Source organism: Macaca thibetana, chromosome X, assembly GCF_024542745.1.
Source record: "Macaca thibetana thibetana isolate TM-01 chromosome X, ASM2454274v1, whole genome shotgun sequence".
Taxonomy (NCBI): domain Eukaryota; kingdom Metazoa; phylum Chordata; class Mammalia; order Primates; family Cercopithecidae; genus Macaca; species Macaca thibetana.
This window is the reverse complement of record NC_065598.1, coordinates 106,340,522-106,361,824: the sequence shown is the minus strand read 5'-3', so window position 1 is coordinate 106,361,824 and position 21,303 is coordinate 106,340,522. Positions and strand designations below refer to the sequence as shown.

Here is a 21,303-nt window from a genome sequence, read left to right as displayed (position 1 = left end):
CTGCTCCTTTTAATTCCACCTTCGAGAATCTATAACCTACTCTTGCTATTTACTTATTTGTTTTTCCTAAAATTTCCTAAAATTCTAGGAAACAGAATTGATTTCACTGATGCTAACAGACAGTATTGAAGGTTATACTGTAAAAATAAGCAACACATCACTTTTGTTAAGATTTCATTAGCCAAAGCAAATCCAATGGCCATGCTTAATTTCAAAAAGGGAAGAGGAGTAAAATCCTACCATGAGCTCAAAAGGAAGAAAGCTGGAAATATTAGATGAACCATACCAATTCTTTTTTCTAGCAGTTTTAGAAATGGCTAGCAGGAAGAAAATACAACAGAGAAAATTTTCAGTAACAAACAAGAACATATACAAATAACAAAGGGACTCATTAGAATATAGCTGAATAATCCTAAAGGGTCTTTAGAGAGAATTGTCAACTTCTATATATTGAATCAAGTGTCTGATTAATACAAACTCTAAGTTGGTGGCAGCTTTTCTAAAAAGAGGTAAACCTATAGTACAATATACTCATCAATCTTTATGTATTCTGCCATTTTTTGAAAGTTAGTTTAATAACCTGAGTTTTCTATGTCCCAGTGGGACAAGAAGCACTTAAAAGGCAAAAAGTCAATGCTATCAAAAAATTGTTTTGTATATAATCATTTCATAATACTTTGACTTACATATTTATTTTTTAATTAAGTATGAGTTCTGCAACACATACAGCATAGAAGATCAGCACACAACAATTACTTGTATTCATATATAATAGCAATGAGTGTGTGGAAACTGAAATTAAAAATACAATAACATTTACAATTGCTCCACAGAAAAAGAAATATGTAGATACGAGTCTAACAAAATATGTATATAAGTCATATGCTGAAAACTACAAAACACTTGTTAATGAAATCAAAGAAGACCTAAATAAATGGAGAGATACTGTGTTCATGGATTGGAATGTGCAGCAAATTAAATCTGTCAATTGTCCCCAAATTGATCTATAGGTTTAATGCAATTTCTAGCTAAATTCCAGTAAGATATTTTGTAGGCATAGACAAGTTTATTCTAAAGTTTATGTGGAAAGGTACAAGACCTAGAGTAGCTAAAACAACCCTTAAAAAGAGGAATAAAGTGGGAGGACCCACTCTATTTGAAATTCAGGCCTACCATATGTCTACAATAATCAAGACTGCATGATACTGGTGGAGGCATAGACACATAGATCAATGGGACCGAATAGAGAAGCCAAAAATAGATTCACACAATATGCCCAACCAACGTTTGACCAAGGTATAAAAGCAATTCAATGAAAGATAGCTTTTTCAACAGATGATACTGGAGCAATTGGACAAAAAAGATAGGCAAACTATGAACATCAACCTAAACCTCATACCTTTTATAAAAATTGACTCAAAATATATCATAATCAAATGTAAAACTTAAGACTATAACACTTTTCAAACAAAAATATAGAAAAAAATATTTGGGATCTAGAGCTAGGTAAAGATTCTTAAACTTAATGCCAAAACACGATTTATATGACAGAAATTCGATACATTGGACCTAAAACATTAAAAACTTTTGTTCTGTGGAAGTTCAAGGGAAGAGGATGAAAAGAAAAGCCACAGACTGGGATAAAATATTTGTGAATAAGATATACAGGTGTCAAATAAACAATGAAAAGATGGTAGATATCGTTAGGTATTAGGGAAATGCAAGTTAAAACCACAATGAGATATCACTCTATACCTACCAGAATGGCTAAAATAAAAAATAATGACAATAAAAGATGCTGGCAAGAATGCAGAGAAACTGGATCTCTCACACATTTCTGGTGGGAATATAAAATAGTACAGTTGCTCTAAAAACAGTATGATAGTCCTTGCAAAACTAAACATGCATTTACCATACAACCCAGGAACTATATTGTTGAGTATTTATCCCAGAGAAATGAAAACTTATGTTTATGCAAATACCTGTAGACAATGTTCACAGCAGTAGTAACCAAAATCTAGAATCAACCCTCCAATAGATGAATGGTTTAAACAAATTGTGATATATTCCTACCGTGGAATATCACTCAGCAATGAAAAGGAACAAACTATTGATACTAGGAACAACCTGAATGGGTCTCCAGAGAATTATATCAGGGCGGTGAGAGAAGAGAGAAGAGACAATCTCAAAAGGTTACATACCATATGATTCCATGTAACATTCTTAAATGACAAAATTATAGAGATGTAGAACAATTTAGTTGAGTAGTTGACAGGGAGTAGGGAGCAGAGGAAGGGAAAAGATGGGTGTGACTATCAAAGTGCAATACAGGGTATCTTTGTGGTAATGGCACTGTTCTATATTTTTACTGTGGTGGTGGTCACATGAATGTACACATGTGATAAAATTGCATAGAATTATATACATAGGCAAATGACTGGATATAAAACTGGTGAAATCAGAGTAAGATAAATGGATTGTATCAATGTCAGTGTCCTGGTTGTGTACCATATTTATGAATGATGTTATCATTGGGGAAAACTGGGTGAAGAATATTTGAGATCTCTTTGAATTATTTCTTACAACTGCATGTAAATCTACCATTATCTTAAAATAAAACTTTTTAAAAAATGAGTATGATATTATGCTCTCATCCCTATTTAATAAGTAGAGAAAATAAGGCATGAAGGTAATCATCACTTAAGTTTCTATAAGACCTGGTAGGATTCTAGATTAGGACCCACCCAAATGGGAGTTCCCAATTCAGAAATCAAGATTGGAACTAATACAAAATACCAGGATGACTAACATTTACACTAATGGAAAGCCTTTCAGAGATAAGAGATAAGCATAAGAGATCCTAAGCAAGTTCAATAGAATCAACTCAATAGAACCAATTGAGAATAACTGCTTGCTTTAAACCACTAGGTTTTGGGATGGTTTGTTATGCAGTAATTAGAATTCTACACCAAACAAGGGGAGTGAGTGGTTGTAGCCAAACAGACGAACTTTTAAATCCCAGTGAGTCTATTTATTTTAAATGCCAGAATTTATGTTTGTCTCAGACTATCCCTTGAAACTCATTTTCCAGAATACTCTGTAAGCATGTTGGAAGTAATGATGGGAGTTGGGTAATGCACGCACAAGGGAAATTGAACAACCAGTCCTTGCCCTTGAAGAACTCACAATCTAGTAAGACAAAACATCACTGCATTAAACAGCATGAGAACAGTTGTAAGGCAACAAATCAGCAAATTCAAACCGATATACTACAGCACAAATTGAATGCATGTGGCAGTGTATGGCTACCCAGGCAGCAGGACGGAGGAAGACATTTTGGGCCCTGAAGGCAACATTGCAGTAAGGGCCCCCTTTCCTTTGTTAACAGTGAAATAAACATCTCCAGCAATGCAGGGGCTAGTTGGATACTATTAACACTTCTGAAAAAGAAAAAGGAGGTAACATCCAGGGACAATTATTCTTGTTTTAATTTTTCTTTGTTCTCTGTTCCTGATAAGTGTTTTGGTTTTTTGGTTTGTTTGTTTGTTTGTTTTGGCAAGCCACAATTTCTCTGAGCATCAATTTCCTCATCTACAGACTGGAGATAACAACCAGAGAGTAGTGGGTTGAAAGTCAGGGAATCTGGATTGGAATCTCAAATTTGTCATTTACTAGCTGTGTGACCTGAGACACATCATCCTCTTCCCCCAATTTAGTTTCCTCTTCTGTGAAATGATGAGGTTAAGCTGAATGGTTCAGAAGTTCCCCACCAACTCTTAACACTTGAGACCTCAGGTAGTTCGGTTGGTTTTGAGAGTAAAAAGTAATGTTGATGTATGTGAAAACACTCCGTAAGCCATAAAGTACTATACAGATGTTAGGAATATCAATATTTATCTAGTTCATCTAGAAAAAAGCCCTGCGTTTCTTCTCCAAATTTAGGGGCTTAAAATATTGTCTGTCAAGGCAGCACTTTCTTGGACCTTAGAAGTTTCTGACAATTCTTTGCAACTATCACTTGTTGAATAAACACAAATTTGGAGTAGGCAGGCCCACCAAGGCATCAGCAGTGCTACTGTGATTTCAAAGTTGAGCTCTTGGCCCAACTTAGAAGCTTAGGGACTTAACAAAAAAAATAGTGGGTATGGTGGGTGGCACCATGTTTTCTTCAAGACACTTAACAGTTAGAAGAGCCCCTTTCCATGAGGCTTGGGAGCCCAGTTGGTAAGAGAAAGCGGATTTCTAATCCCTGACCCTACACACACCCATCTCCACTCCGCCTTTAAGGACACCAAACCAAAGCTTTGTCACTCTACTAGCCACAGTGTGGATCTGGGAAACCCCCTGAAATGATAAGCAGCATGCTAGGGCATGATTTGCGAGGCCAGTTCATTCTGAGTCCAGGACACCAGCTCAGGACCAGACCAGGTGAACACCTCGGAAATGCCTTGGTGCCAGAGGAGAGCGGGTGTGGGCTTCCAGGCAGGGGAGTCCGAGGGTAGTCGGTATCTTCAGGGCGTGCGCGAGTGGTGGGGAGCTCCGAGGTGCATCCAGTGCAGAGTGGGAGGAGGGACCGGAGGAGCTGTGCGGTCCCTTTAAGACCCCAACGCTCTCCTAGCCAAAGGAGGGGGGCCTGCAGTGGGGGCGGTGTGTGATGGGAAAGTAGCCGGCTGAGTCTCACACTTTCTAACGATTTTTAAACTTTCGGGCCGGGGGAGCAGAAATAAAGCCATTGTGCCGGGGCGGAGAAAGGGTGCGTGCTTGCAGCGGCTGCGTGCTTGCGGACTTCCCGCCAGCGCCGAGTGGCCGCCTTCTTGGGCCAAGTGGGGAGCGAGCGAGCGAGCGGGCGGGCGGGCAGGTGGCCCCGGGCCGCGGCGCCCGCGCCTTGGCTCTGCCCCCGGGAGCCAAGCAAGCCGCTGCTCCCTCGTGGTGTGAGGGCGGTGATGTTTTTCCTCCCACCCACTTTTGAGTTCCCCCTCCCCCCTCGCGCGCACTCTAGCTCTCGCCACAACCTGCGAGCCCCAGACCTCGGACGAGAGCGCCCCGGGGAGCTCGGAGCGCGTGCACGCGTGGCAGACGGAGGAGGCCAGTGCCCAGGTTAGTGAGCAGTGCCCGGCGCCCGCTTCCCTCACCTTTTCCAGCCTTTGCACAGGTGGGTTGCCTTCTCTTAGTCGGAGCCGTCCCTGGAAGTTTCCCCAGGGTGCCCCAAATTCCCCTGCCACCCCAGCCGGTTCTATGGTCCAGCAGCTACCAACCTGGATGGAGGTGGGGCCCAAGGCTTCTGACCAAAGCAAGTTGGGGATCTCTGAATTCGAACTCACAGCTCGTCCCTCCCCACTCGGCCTGCATTTCTCTCTGCTCTGACGCTTTGAGAGGTCACTTGGGTACTCCACCCTGAGCTACCCAAGGGGCTCTGCAGTCCCTTTAATCACTGCCTGTGTTCCTGAGCCTGTTTTCTCATTTTGCTGATGAATATGTGGTAAAGTTAATGTAACAGAGTAGATGGGCGAAAGGCTCCCTATCCTGTGCTCTGGCCATCTGCCTCATTTTTTGGCCCTGACTACGGGGGTCAGAATTTGAGACACTAGGCTCTGAAAGCAACGTGGTATATTGCCAGAGCATAGGGCCCGGAAAGGCTGCTTTCCAGTCCCTCCCAGCCCTGCCACTAAAGATATTTGAGTTCTCTGTGTACCCCCAGTGCCCATTTTGAAGGTGAAGTTGTGTGGAATGAAATGAAATGATAGAAAGGTGTTTTGCAAGCCAAATGCGAGGCATTGTTTGGCAGTCATAAGCAGCAATGAAGGCATTTCCTCCAACAAGAGATACCCTGGGTTAAAACTGCCATTTTCAGTGGCAACACACCACCAGTTAACCGAACTTTTCTTGCTGGGTGGTAGAGTGGGGAGAGGATTTCAGCTGATGGACAAGGGCCTGAGACTGCAGTGTCTTTCTTATTGTTTGTCGGAAAGAAAATTGCTACCCTAGGGGCTGTCCCACAGATGATAGTCAATGTGAGATTACAAGGTCAGTCAAGCCTCTCGGGAGGATTAAAGAGACACTGTGGGGCGTGAAGAACTGGCTGACATGTGTTCATCCCTTATCCTTCCTGTGGGTATGTCTCTTTGCTTCTGTTCTACCCAGGAGACCTGTTCTGAAAGTGGGCTCCTGACACTTGATGGCCCAGATTGCCTTGCAGTCACAGCTGGGCGAGGAGCAGTTGATCCCTTTGCTTAACGCAAATGAACAATGTGAATACTTGTTTCATGGAAGCACCTTAATAAATACCTTTCTTTTGGTACTTGATACATTTCTTTATCTTGTAAAACACAGGAATTCTCCCATCCCACCTCCACTACCAGTGTTGCAGAGTTTTGGTTTTTTTGTTGTTGTTGCTTTCTTGTTGGGTCCTGGATCCCCTGAAACATGTCAATGGCTGTATGTCTAAGTAACCTGTAAAAGAGCCAGTGCGAGTTCAATGGCACAACAGCCTGTGTGAAGCAGACAGAGAGTTAATGCAGAAATAACTCCAGTTAACTGGGTCAAAGTATAATTTGAAAAATTAAGGACAGTTTGGCTCTTTGCAAGAATAAGAGTCGGCTAAGTTTGCTGAGCAGTGCTTGCTTCTGTTTACTGCTGCAGTCCCAACACATGTTTTGAACCACCCCCTTCCCCAAAAGAAAAAGCTGAAGAGATAAAGAGAAATTGAACAGTGAGGAGATCTGGGGAGGGAGCTCTTCTTGGTTCATATTTCTGCACAGAATACAAAGGCAGGACTTCAGGATCTTGTAAATCAAAAGTGAATATTTATAAAGCGATTCATTTTCTGATGTTCTCCATCACAGCCTGGGAGGCCACACAGATGACAGGAACGCCAAAAGAGATTAATTGCTCTCTAGTTACCAACTTTTTTATTTGCTTATAATATTAGTTGGGACCTAAGAAAGGCAAAAAATCTATGAGCTGCTTTCTTGCCAACTTGAGTTAGGAAGCAATGCTACTGTTCACCGAATCGCCCAACCATTGTACAAGAAAAGCAGCCCTGTTGATTCTTGCATGGGGAGACCCTAAAACCATGGTTTCAGAAACACCCACTGAAATCCAAAGTGGTTAAAAATCTTTCTCTTTCAGAGGCTTGGGGAATAAACTTATTAGAGTAGGCTCAGGAAGAACCTCACTGAGGTGGGTAGCTGTGTTAAATTGTTAATGAAAATGTTTTGTTTCAAAGAAACATGGTAGCCCTCAAGGGACAGTGACATTCTGAGTGATTGAAAGTGGGCCACAAACTCACAGAGGGGACCAAGACATCAGAACTCAGGACTTTGGATGGGTAGGAACATGTCCTAAGAGAATTTGGTTCTTTAAGGAGCAGGGAGGAGGTAAAGAAAGAAGGCAGACAGTGCTGCAAATTTTGCCTGATAGCACAAATTACTCTATCATCAGTTCTTCCTTGGTTATGCATTCATGATTTGAAACCGTGGATTTTGAATGACCCAGGCAACTTCATAGCATTTAAATAGGAGCTGTGCACCTACTTCAGAGCCCAAACATATTCAGCTCTCCAAAATGATCGTTTTGCATTCCTTCAAGTTCTTTATGTGCAATATTTAGTTTGGACTCTCTGGAAAGATCAATGAGTTCATTTCCCATTCAGATTGAATCTGGTGTTTTTAGAACATTTCAGTATTTTCAGATCACCCATTGGAAGAATTTTGCATACTCTAAAGTCTGTGGAAATGACCCATGACTAGATATGAGCTACTGCAAACTTTCTGTGTTCCAAGGTTGAAAAGGTTTAAGATTTCTACTCCTTATACTGGGAATGCCAATCTCATGTTTTGAAGAACTGTAGTTGTTTTAGTGGTTTTTTGCATGGTGGTGCAAGGTAAACAAATTATCTATTTAATTTGCCCAATTTCCCCCAAAAATGGCCCATTTGAAATCTCCATTTTACGATGGACTTCATGGGGGAGGAATATGTCTGAAACATTTTAAGCAATAAAACTTTTCAGGTGTTTAATTGCATCCATTTGCTAATTACATCTATCTTTTCCAACATTAGCTGCCAAACCAAAGATCCTTGTAGATCTCATAGAGGACAGACAAGAAACTGATCAATTTGTACTTCATTCCTAAAGGATTAATGGTAAAAGTAGTCTTGAAGCTAAGATTAGTTAACTTTCATTTCAGAAATTGCTTGGTCTCATGCCTGTTACTTTTACCTTGTTTGCTAAAATAACCGCTTTTGCAAACTAAAGTTTCCCTTTTCTCCCAAAAAAATTTCTTGAGAAATCAACTTTAATTCCCTTAGAAAGGAAGATTTCAAAATTTATTTTCATTTTCCTATGACTTGCCTGTAAGGACTTAGCCTCAGCTTTGGATAGGAATGCACCCTCTTTCACTTGAATTTTCGCCCACAAGCTTTGCAAGACAGGAGAGGCAAGTCCTTTATCTTGTGCAGGCAAACAATACTTACACTTATGTAAATTCTCTGGCATTATTTTTTCTAGCAGGTTAGAAGCCTGAGCATCAGTGACCTCTATCAGTTCCAGATCTGTGTTAAGTCTTTTTTCTGCTTTCTTCCCAACAGCTTGAAGGTTCTGTCACCTTTTGCAGTGGCCCAAATGAGTAAAAAGTGGAAAATGGGAGGCATGAAATACATCTTTTCCTTGTTGTTCTTTCTTTTCCTAGAAGGAGGCAAAACAGAGCAAGTAAAACGTAAGTGTCTTGCATTTGGAAAATAATACACTTCTTATAATGTCTTTGAAAATGTGGCTATAATCTGTAGCAATTGTGATTTAGCCCAAATGTGGCCGTGCCATTATTCTAACAGAAGAAAGTGAATGTTACTGGTTTATGCATGAATTGATAAAAGAATGAGAGCTTTGAATCAGGCCAACTAAATTTGGGGCTGTTTTTCTGATTATCATGTAGTCTTTGTCTCATAGAACATATGACACATTAGCTTATTTTCTCTTTCCTGTTGTAAACTATACAAATCTCATTACATTTTACGTAACTCTAGAAATATCTGACAGATGAGCTGGAATTTTCCCAAATTTCAGACTCTTCAGCAAAGGCTTTCAGTTTATGAAAAATAATGACACAGAAAAAAAAAAAAGAAAAAGAAAAAGAAAAGCAGTCTCTGCCTATTCCCTTACGCTGAAAAATGAGGAAGGACGAAACCTTCCTATGAACTGGGCTCAGATGAAAAATCCTTTGAGGAAATTGAGATTCCAGGGACCGTTAGCAAATTGGATGCCATTTATTGAAAAGAACATCCCTGCAAAGCCAGGGAATATTTCTAGAAAGTCAGCGATCCGTGTAATGGGCTAACACATTGGAGAAAGCAGAGAGTGGCAGGAAGTGGGGGCGGGGGGATAATTAACCCTCCTTGCTGCCACGTTTAGGAGATTTATCAGTTACCATCGACATCTCCGTTCTTGCTGCCTTTGCACAGTGTGGGTCTTACCTTCTTTGGGCCACTTGCAGCCACCTCTGAGGTAGATACTTGCTCTAAATTTGAAGGAAAAGCCTAAGCTCTAGTTCTCCTTTTTGACAGCATCAAAAGAAGCACAAAGTGGAATTGGTCCAAGAGGGGCATTCTCTGCTCCACTGAACTTATTCATGAGAAGGAGCTGTGAAAATATTCATGGTAGGAACTGAAGCAGCATCTGAAGCCCATCACTTAAACCTTTATCTCTTTTATCACATAAGTTAAATAGATCAGGCAGAAGGCTTGCTGACAAGGAGAACAGTGCCAAGCCTATTCCATCCTTAAGTGTGTTTCTGTCCCACTACAATTTTCATAGTAAATGTCGTCTTCTTCCTGGGAGAAGTAGTGTTTAATAGTGTTTTTGATTAGGCTTTTGAGCATAAGCGGTCTATGGTGATATCTAGTATGATTGGGACACAAAAGGAAGTTTAGTGGGGCATGATCTCAGCAAGGAAGCTTGGATCAGCCTTTACTCTTGTATCCCTCAAATTGCATCCTTCTTCTACCGCTTGAATATGGTTCATCTCAGAATCCTCCTCTTCTAGAAGCCCTCCTTGATTTAAGTGGATGTGACAGAAGCATCCATGCATTGTCAGCTCAGCTCACAATTAGCTGGGCTTAGGGATGAAAAATTACTCAATAAGTACAATGTACATTATTTGGGTGATGGTTACACTAAAAGTCCAGACTTTATATCCATGTAACAATATATCCATGTAACAAAACTGCACTTGTACCCCTTAAATTTATACAAAATAATCTTCCTGTCTTAGAGAGAAACTTCCCTTATAGCCTGTTAATGATGACCTCATGGGGAAAGCTTGTAACTCTCAGAAGACCATCTCTTATGGAAAGCCTTTCATATTTATGAAGAATTGAATAATATTGTCCATGAAACTTAGACAAAGAAAGATGTGACTTAAAAAAAAATTATAAACCCAAATCGACTACTTTCTAATATTTCCTTGTGCAGATGAATTTGTTCCAAGCCCTTTTGATATTCAATTGGTGCCAAATTGATTATGTAACAGATGGCCTAGGGCACCAGATCTGGTCCAGTGTTTCAGGCTTATTGTCAGATGATGAGGCTAAGGTCATGGTCCTTCCCTTAATGAGCCACTGAGCATCATTATTTGTGTCCACGCCCAAGCTAACTGTTCTGAAGACATGCAAAATCATCTCTGCTAAAGGGAAAACCTCAAAGCATATGTCCTATGTATGTTGCCTTGATATATACATGCACATACACAAACACACACAATATGCATGCACAGAGATTTATATTGCAGCTCTAACAGTGAGAAGTTAGAAGCAGTGGAAATGTCAGTTCATAGATAAATAGTTACAAAAATGATCCAGGTAATGTAATGCCACCATTAAAAACACTGTTTATTGAAAATTTGGCGGCCCTGAGAAATGCTTGTTAACTTATTTTTAAGTTTCTTAAATTATAAAATTAATGTGTATGCTTATTATGCAAAACAACATGAAAGCATCTGAGCTTCATATGGAACATGTATCCCTAAACTCCCATTCCACTCTCCTGGGATAACCATTATTAGTGGTTTGCTGTGTGTTCTTCCAAACTACTTTCTTTGTTTTATAAAATTATACATACATGTCTGTACAAGTTTTTGTTTTACAAAAATAGGATACTATATACACTTTTCTGTGACTTGCTTTTGCTCAATAATGTGTGTAGGACATCCTTCCATGTCAATACATTGCAATATAATAGTGCCGTATTCTTTCTAATGCCTGCATAGTTTGCAGTTGCGTAAGTTTGCACTGGGTTGTTTAACTAGTCTATATTTGTAGATACTGAGGTTGTTTCCGGTTTTTGCTATTAAAAGTAAGGCATTATGAACATCTTTAGGCACTTATTCAAGTATTTGTGAGAAATAGTCAAAGTGCATGTTCAGTTTTAATCTTGATAAGTACTGCCAAATTGCCCTTCATATAAGTTGTATTAATTTATGCTCCCACCATCTACGTATGAAAGTACATTTCTAATTCCTTCACCAAGATTACAATCAATCTTTATATTTCGGGGCCATTTTAATAGGACAAATAATCTGTCAGTTTTTCTTGGTACTTTTCTGTTTCTACAGCATCTTTTCAATTATGTATTAGTTCAATTTTATTTCTTCAGTGTATTGTCTATTTTTTAGTTTGGTTGCTTGTGATATTTATTTGTTAAAAACTTATTAACCTTTTATATTTTAAATATTATTTTTGATATGCCGCTTGTTTTAATTTTTAAGTTGTATCTTTCCCATATAGAAGTTTTAAAATTTTATGTAGTCAGACCTGTCATTCATTTTCTGTATGGCTTCTGGATTTCTTATTCCTAGGAAGGTCTTTCTCACCCTGTATTTTTATATTTTCTTCTACTGCTGCCATAATTTTATGTTTTACCCATAGTTCTCTATTCCATCTGAAATTTATATTCCCGTATGGTATGCAATGGGGAACTAATTTTTTTTAAATCTCCGGATGGTAGGTTTATGAATGTTATTTTTGCTCACTTTTATGCTTCTGTCTATTCCAAAATTTCCACAATTGGCAAGTTTCACTTTTAAAACAGGAGAAAAGCTCTTTTTAAAGTAAAAGTACATCTTATTTCCCATATTTTTACTGTGCAATTCTAGAGACAAGTTGGTATGGGAGTAGATGAAGAAATAGAGGGGTTTTCTAAAATTAAAAAGGAAAGCAACTGGAAAAACTTCAGAAAATGGGTAAGAGTAGGTATGGGTCATAAACTCTTCATGTCTCTCCTTGTCTGACACCATCTTACCAAAAGAAGGCAAAGTTTTTTATCTTGCAGGGGCTGGTTAGAATATAAGCTTTTAGGTCAAGAATTGGGCTTTGTAGCCTGTTTGCTCTCCTATTTGGGGCATCAGGGTGGAATGACGGGGGATGCCATTATGATCAAAGATGCTCACTCAGTTGATTCAGAAATCTGAAGATGTGGAAAAAATGCTTTGTTTGTGGAAAGCTCATCACAAGGAATGGTGAAGGTGGGTGCTGCCACTTGCTGGTAGCTAATTAGCCATAGTTACAATTTCTCTTATAAGAGGCAAGACAGGCTCAGGAAACCCGAAAATACTGATAGTGCGTTGCAATGGATGAATGAGCCATTTGTTGCTTACATAAAAGTTTGTTACTGTTCAGCATCAGCAAGGTTTGAGGTCTTTAGCTGGGAAAAGGTCCTTCTGTATAACTCCATTATGCTCTGTTGTTAAAGTTGTAGTCAATGAGGCCAGGAAACTCTTTTGAAGTTCAAAGGAGCGTAACATTCACAGCATAATATTCATGCAAATATGGGACAAATGGGCTGAAGAGTTTGCCCCTTTGGCAGATCTAACTTAGGTAATGAACTATTGATCAAAGTGAGGTTGAAGAATTGAGTTGTTAAGAATATTCAATTATGTATTTCTAATAGACCAGCCTGTGCCAAGTCTGGCAAAGGTTCTGGAGAGAGAAATTGTTCATGTATTTCATGGAGTCCACTCCTGCTTTACAAGGTGAGTTAACTGGATCTTCAAGGAACCAGATTGTCACTTATTTTTCTCCTCAAGAGAAAAGCTTCCAACATTCAGATTTGGCTAAAACTGGGCCTCTGGACTTCTCAGGAAAGGCAAGCCACCAAAACATTGAAGGGAAGGAAGAAGATACTTAGAAAGTTTGAAACATGTGAAGCCCACTTAGAACTTCTCTGTCTATTGTGAGAGCCAGCCAGGAAGGTGTGAGTTTTCCTGCTCCAGATTCTCCCTTGGACATTTGAGGTGATTGTTGAACAAGCAAATTAGTGGACCTGTTCACATCTTAGAAGTTTAATTAAGTGGAAGTAGAAGAAAGGAATACTTAAAATTAGATAGCTTAATGCTTTTCAAAGTATACTCTTAATTCTTTTTTATTTTGGTGAGGGGGCAGTAGGTTTTGTAATGGAGGCTCTGTAGTTAGCCTAGATCCAATCCCCAGCTCCTTGACTTACTTACGTACCTTGGGAATGTTACCTAACCTCTCCAGCTTTAGTTTTCCTATCAGTACAGTGGGGGAAATAATAGCATAATGAGCATGAGCATTGTCGTTTGAAGAAGAAACGAGATTGTGTACACCAAATGCTTTGCATAGTGGCTGACACATAGTAAGTTTTTCGTAAGTGGTTGCTATTAGAGCAACTCTCTTACAAGTCAAAGATATTATCCCCTTAATTTTAAGGTGAGAAACTTGAAACTCAATGAGGTCAAGTGACTTTGTACAAGGACAAGCAGAAAGGCCCAGCCATAGCTAGAACCAAAACCCAGGTCTCCAAATTAAGTGTTCTGTTCACTATGCCTATCTGCCTCCTGGAATTCTTTGAGAAAGTCAGTTCATTGTCTTGAATAGAAGCCCAGTCCTTTATACATGGCAGCCACTTAATACATAAGAGATGACCCAAGTAAATAAATGAAGATTTTCTAACCCAAATTCCTAAGAGGGGTAGTATACTATTTGGGAATTAAAAGACTGAGACAAGGACTAAAAAAATTTTCAGGAACCTACATTAGCTGAACCAAAGGAAAATTGTGAGGAAGGTTAAAAGTATGTGCCTCTATGTCTATGCTTCTTATATTTCCCTGACTTCTCAGTAGGATTGGAATGTTTTCATAGTTTAATGGAACGAGGACTATGCTTAAAGTCAAGAGACCTGGTTTCTGGTCAGTCTTCCATTGTTTGTCATGTGGTATTGGTTGAGTCATTCGTGTTCTTTGAAGTAAAGATTCACTACTTACAAATTGAATAGAATTATTGACTTCTGGACTGAAAACTAAAGAATAGTATAGGGGCTGGGGAGATGGAACAAGGGAAACAAAGGCCCTGGTTTTGTGCACTTGGAGCAAACCATATGGATGTTTAATATTGTCACAAGATAATTGCAAAGAATATTTTATCCATTTAAGATTTGTAGCCTGTCCGCTTCTAGAAAGATTAGATACACATTAGAGATGAAAGAATAGGAGCAAGATAATGTTTTTAAAGATGAAATAAAATAGAGGCCATCTGAAGAAAATCGAAATAATAGATGTTTTTAACATTTGGTTTAGTAGATTATAGCATTTATAATGTAAATTTGGCTTATGCCTCCCAAAAGGATGAAAAGAGAAACTTTGGGTTTGTTGTCAAGAGAAAATTTACAGTTTCATCTACAGAGATTATTCCCACCTTTAACCCACTCAAGCAGTATTGATCATGGGATGTTTGAATAAGGTACATTCTGGGTATCCTTGGTTTCATAGAAAATAGAATTGTCTGTTTGGCGTTTCTTTACTGACCCTCTGTAAAGGAAGAAGGCAAATATTATAATTCAATAAAGGACTTTCTATAAGCATAAGGAAATGCATTCCAGGTACTTTCCCTTTGAATGATCTAAATTGGAGGATAGAACATGGAAATGTTAAATAGATGTTTAACACGTCTACTAGACTGGATTGTCAACTATCAGATGCCCTAAGCAAGCTTTCTATTAACATGATTTGTTTCTGATTTTAAAATAGATGCTCATTGTTAAACATTCAAAAGGTGCATAAAAGTATAAGGAAAACAAAAATGAGCAGTAATCACAATGTGTATGGATAACCATAGTTAATTGATACATATACTTGTAGTCTTTTTTTCTAAGCTCAGTTATACAAACATACTAGTTTACAAAACTGAAGCACTTTTTAAACAGGATGGATCAGGGTTTGTTTATTTATTTATATAAATTTAGGGGGTACAAGTGCGGTTTTGTTACAAGGATATTTTGCGTAGTGGTGAAGTCTGAGCTTTCAGTGTAGCCATCACCTGAATTGTGTACATTGTATCCAACAGGTAATTCCTCATTCCCCACACTTCTCCTACCTCCCACCTTTCCACATCTCCAGTGTCTATTTTTTCCAAAATGTATGTCCATATATACACATTATTTAGCTTCCACTTGTAAGTGAGAACATGCAGTATTTGGCTTTTTGTTTTTGAGTTGTTTCACTTAAGGTCAATTCACAATGGGAGTCTCTAAAATGCACCTGTAGTGAAGAGATATCCCATGATGTCTGTAAGTGAAAGCTGGGTGGTTTAGATACCAGTTGCAGGATATACATATTTGATTCTATTGTGGAAAGTTCAAGAGCTCAACTTTTATTCTTTACCAAAGGGAACAAAAGTATTCCTGATCAAACAGAAAGTCTCCCTTCACAGAGATTTGCACCGCTACAGTGCTGATAGGAAGAACAATTTGGTTTTTTGAACAGGCATTTTTATTTTTGCCCAAAGTCCTAAGTCATATGACATGGAAGAGATGATATTTGTCTGAAAAAATATTAAGGTCAGATTTCACCAGCTTAGCAGCCTTTCTGTAAAAGGATCTCCTTTTGATGGGTTTGCCCACCTGCTAATAGGAAAGTGAAATAACCACAAAGCAAGTAGTGAGAGGGCCATGCTGTGGGAGGCCCAGGCAGGTGAATCACAAGGTCAGGAGTTCGAGACCAGCCTGGCCAACATGGTGAAACCCCGTCTCTACTAAAAATACAAAAATAATTAGCTGGGCGGGTGCCTGTAATCTCAGCTACTCGGGAGGTTAAGGCAGGAGAATCACTTGAACCCAGCAGGCGGAGGTTGCAGTGAGCCGAGATTGTGCCTCTGCACTCCAGTGGGTGACAGAGCAAGACTCCATCTCAAACAAAAAAACATAAAATACTCAATATATAATTTTGGGCAGGAGATCCAGCAAGAAGGAAAAAGATAATTAACTTCTGAATGAAGGAAAAAGCTGCATACACAGGATGGAGAATTTTGCTGCTTCATTACTTTCTTCTTCTCTGGTGTCCGCAGACTAGAAATGAAGTCTTAAAGTCCTGAGAAAATATGACACAGTCTTCAACTCTAGAAATCCAGTTGTCAGAGAAATAAGAAACGTTTTCCCCTTAACTACTATATCTTGCCCTTCCTACATTCTACTTCAAGTTTGATAAGTGACAGAAGAGAAGCACTTATGCCTTTATTTTTTCTTCACTCTTCTAGTAGCCTTTTTAAGAAATAAATAATTTAAAAGGAGTTTGTTTACTTGATGTGTCCGCTCATATAATGAATAGCAGAGATTCATCTTTTTTTTCCACTGACCACGTGTTATAATAGAATAAATATTGTTGTAATACTTACATGACAATGTGTCTACAGTAATAGCTCTTATCAAAAACAGTTCTTGGGAATTTTTTCTTGATTTTGGACTGGTGATGAAGTTACTGACCTTTGCCTAATCCTGGGAGCTGGTCAGTAATGATTGGCAAAACATTGATGGCATAGTGACACGTATCTGTTGTTGTTTACTTTTTTATCATCATTGTTCCTATTAACAGGGGCCCCTAAAGTAGCAGAAATAGCCACCTCTAATTAGGGCAAGCTGATACGTTTGAAAAATAGCTGTGATGTTGCAGGTTGAAGGTCCATCTCACATGTTGGAATTCCTTTGGGACCAAATTTTACTCTCAGACACCATTAGTTAGCAGTAAGTCATGCATCCTCCAGTTTCTATCTCTCTGTTATTGGCAAGTGATCACCTTAATTTTCTTGCACGTATCTCCTGGAAGCTGGCGAGGCATCCTTATTTCAATAAAATGAGCTGATTTGTGCTTTTTGTCCAAGATGATATACTGGAGTTTTATGTATTATTGATTATACTGCATAACTCACTAAATTATCTCCTGGGTAATGTCAACAACTTTTTAAAATTTCAAACTTATAAGCATGTACTGAAATTGACTTTATCATAGTTTCTCAAATTTAGTGATTGTCCAATGTGTTCATGGTGAAATTAGTATAATTGTGCTAACCACTCAGTATTGGACAACCATGCTCAAACTTGTCTTAAAAATTATGGTGTTCCAGCACTTTTGGAGGCCAAGGTGGGCAGATCACCTGAGGTCGGGCGTGGTGGCAGGCGCCTCTAACCCCATCTACTCGGGAGGCTGAGGCAGGAGAATTGCTTGAACCCAGGAAGCAGAGGTTGCAGTGAATAAAGATTGTGCTATTGCACTCCAGCCTGGGCAACAAGAGCAAAACTCCATCTCAAAAAAAAAAAAATTATAGTGTTTACTTTTTTGATGTGCTATAAAAATATGAGTGTCAGTAATTGCAGAAGCATTGTTTAATAGCACTAATGGCATTACTGTTCAGCTCCTTGTCTGCCTTCAGTTCCTAAATTTACTCCTTCCAGGAGCTGTAGGTTTCTGTCTGGGTCATAATTAGCCAAATCCCATGTTGCTGAGATAATAAGACCAATACAGTTGATGAAATACCATTATGTTTTCATTTTAGATCAGGTTTCTATCAGGTTTCAAACACTTAGTGTTTGAGTAAGATATTTGCATCCTCAAGAAGCATAGTTTGGAAGACACTGGTATGTGGGATAAATGCCACGTGAACAAATGAGGAAAGTGCTGTTAGGTTTAAAGAGAATGAAAAATAACTTTTAGCTGGGGTAATCTTGTCTTCCCATCAAGATTTCAAAGCCCTTAAAAGCATGAGCACTATTTTATGCATTATGTATTGTCACTGATATAAATACAAAAATGCAAAATAGTCTCTGCCAGCTGCACTATTTTATATAGTCTTTGTTGAGTATTACTTGACTTCACTACAAACAACATTGATTTTTAAAAGGTGATCAAAGCTGTATTAAAAAGGTATAGTGGAAAAATAATTTGAGAAAAGTTTAGTAAAGAATATGTGGAAGCTCTTTACTTTCCAAGTTCTAAAAACAGTGACCTGCACCTTACCAACTATGTAGCAGGAGAGGCAGAATTCTGTAAAGGTTATTATAGTCCTTGGTTCTAAAGCTACAAGATATAGGTTTGAATTATATTTCCATACCTTGATTAGTCATGTCAACTTGGGCAAGTTACCAAACCTCTCTGTGCCATTGATTCCTCAGTGGTAAAATGGGGCCAATAATGAGACCTACCTTGTAGGGTTGTTGTAAGAATTTAGTGAATTGAGATATGTACAACCCTTAGAGCAGATCCTGCCTCATAGGAAATGCCCAACAAATATAACTTGTTTTTATTATTGTTATCACCATTCTCATTTGGTTCTATATTTTTCTTGCACTTGGTTCCCTGGCTGCTTTTTACACTTATCATCTACCTCCTAGCCTTTGAGCCAAATTAGGGGCAGAAAATTCAGATGGCTCAGCTTTCAAACTTTGTCTAATAATACTCCTTAGAGGCTGAATTTGGGGAAGGTGTAATCTATTGGCTGAAATCAGTTATTTCGGTTATCTGTGGTTTTCAAGAATAATGGTGAACTCACATATATTGAAGCGATCCATTTAATAGTATCAGTGAAATAATCTATCTTAAAGACTTTTTAGAGAATAGATAGCAACTTGGCTAAAAGTTACATATTAAGAATACCTTCCTCATCACATCAATATATACTGTCCTTTTGGAAGCAGACTTTCCTGCAAGTCAGAATCTTAAACAGTTTGGAAGAGAGTTTTGGAAATGTGGAAATGTGCAAATGCACTTGAAACCCACATTTGTATAGCTTGTTTTATTTTAGTGCTTGAGTAGTCTTTTCAGTGGTCTTTATCTTTTATTATCCCCTTTCTTCTTTATCAAGTAAGAAAAGGGTAGGTTTTTCAACCATGCAGAACATATAGCTGATAGAAAAACTTATTCAGTTTCATATTTTAAATAGGTAAATATTATGTCAACCTCTGAGCTAATCCAAGCAAGAAAAATAATTCAGAATCAAATGCATAATATACAGGTTATAGCTTACTCTGCAAAATGGATTTAAATCTACAAAGTAACTTTTAGCTTACCTCCATTCAAGTTTTAGTTGCCCCAGACCCATGTAAGTATGAATATTTATGCTAGCCTAGTAATGCCATTTGAAGGAGCCACCTTGTAGGATTTGCTTCCACATGTATACTCAGATTCTTTCTGAAATGTTGAAGTAAGTTGTATATGTGAAAAGCAAATCACTTAAATGTTTGTCAGTGAGACTACACATTTATTGTACAGAAACAGTAACTCTCATCTCACCAAAATGGTAGAGAAAGATGCCTTATTTAGATGTTAGTCTTGGGAAATTCATAATCATCTCTCGTCAGTTAAATATGCTGGGATTATTAACATATTTAAAATATTTCTTACCATGTCCTTGAATGTTGTGGAGCAGAAGTTTAAAAAGTATTGCTAAGACTTGACTGAAAAACACTCAAATTCTGCCTTAAAAGTATGTTCTGTTTTCTTTCAACTAATAAATATTTTGAGCACCTACTTTTAGCCCACAAATAGAGATTAATATAACAATGTTGACAATGATGATAGTATCATAAAAGGGGAAATAAAAATGGTTACTAAAATGAATATATATTCAACCTTGCTGATAAGAAAAAGAAAGAAATATTGGTTCGATTTTCCCTTACTTACCAAGTTGCCAAAACTTTAAACAGTCCGTTGCTGGGCAGTCTCACTCACTGCTAATGGGAAAGTAAATTACTGCAGCTTTTCTGGAAGGTAGTCTGGTAACGTAAATAAAAATTTTGAAAGTACTCAAAACATTTGACCCAAGAAATCTACTTCTAAGATTTTGCATTAAGAAAATACCTAATGTTGCAAACAGAACTTTATGTATAAGGATCTTTGTCATAATTTATTTAATGGAAAGAAATGGAAACAACCCAGTGTTCCAAGATAGGGGATTGGTTAATAAATTGTGGTTCAGCTGTGTATTGGTTTAGAACTATGTAATTAGTCAGGAAGTATGGGGAAACTATTTAATGTCACAGGAATGTTCTGATATGTTAATTTATAATGTAGTTTATAAAATGTATATAATGTATGCTGTTAATTTTGTAATAAAACCTTTATACACATAACACATGGGAAAAAAAATCAGAAAGAGCTTCCTGTTTCCAGTCTGATACACAGTGATCTTGGAGGTTGCTATTCCTGTTGTCACAAGAAAAAAAAACTGAATGAACTGAAAATCAACAATAGATGCAGTAAGATGGGAAATAGAAATAAAAGGTATACAGACTGGGAAGGAAAAAACAGCATTACCTTTGTTCATAGATGACATGTTTTTCTGCGTAGAAAATCCCAATGGATCAACAACAATGACAAACACACTCCTGTAACTAAGAAGTGATTATAGCAAGGTTGAAGTATACAAGGTTAATATAAAAGTCAATTGCTGTTCTGTCTACCAGCAATTAACAAGTGGAATTTGAAATAAAAAATACAATATTATTTCTATAAAGACTCCTTAAAATGAAACAGGTATAAATCCAACAAGATATGTACAATATCTATATGATGAAAGCTATAAAACTCTGATGAAAGAAATAAAAAACTAAGTAGAATGGAGAGATACTCCATGTTTGTGGTTAGGAAGACTCGATATTGCCAAGATGTCAGTTTTTCCCAACTTGATGAATAGATTCCATACAATATCAGTAAAAATGCCAGCAAGTTATTTTGTGGATATCAACAAACAGACTCTAAAGTGTATATGCTAAGGCAAAACCCAGAACGGCCAACACAATATTAAAGAAGAACAAAGTCACTACCCAACTTCAAGACTTACTATTAAACTATGGTAATCAAAGTTATGAGTTATTGGCAAAGTAATAGAAAAATAGATCAAGGGAATGTAATAGAGAGCCCAGAAATAGACCCAAATAAACATCATCAACTGATCTTTAACAAAGTAATTAAATGGAGAAAAACAGTCTTTTCAATAAGTGGTGCTGGAACAACTGGGCATCCACATCCAAA

General features: G+C 38.0%; 1 protein-coding gene across 10 annotated transcripts in view; it reads left to right on the top strand.

Moving 5' to 3' along the window:
• Positions 1-4,774: 4,774 nt before the first annotated feature.
• Positions 4,775-21,303, top strand: part of CHRDL1 (chordin like 1) — a 121,781-nt gene continuing 105,252 nt past the window's right edge. For 3 of the 10 annotated variants that reach the window (XM_050776558.1, XM_050776556.1, XM_050776554.1), the window contains exons 1-2: positions 4,861-5,097; positions 8,588-8,715. In XM_050776558.1, the coding sequence (XP_050632515.1) occupies positions 8,622-8,715 (94 nt within the window). In that variant the 5' untranslated portion in view covers positions 4,861-5,097; positions 8,588-8,621. Of the gene's footprint in view, positions 5,153-8,587; positions 8,716-21,303 lie in introns of all 10 variants that reach the window. The other 7 variants (XM_050776550.1, XM_050776559.1, XM_050776555.1 and 4 more) reach the window with 7 other exon arrangements.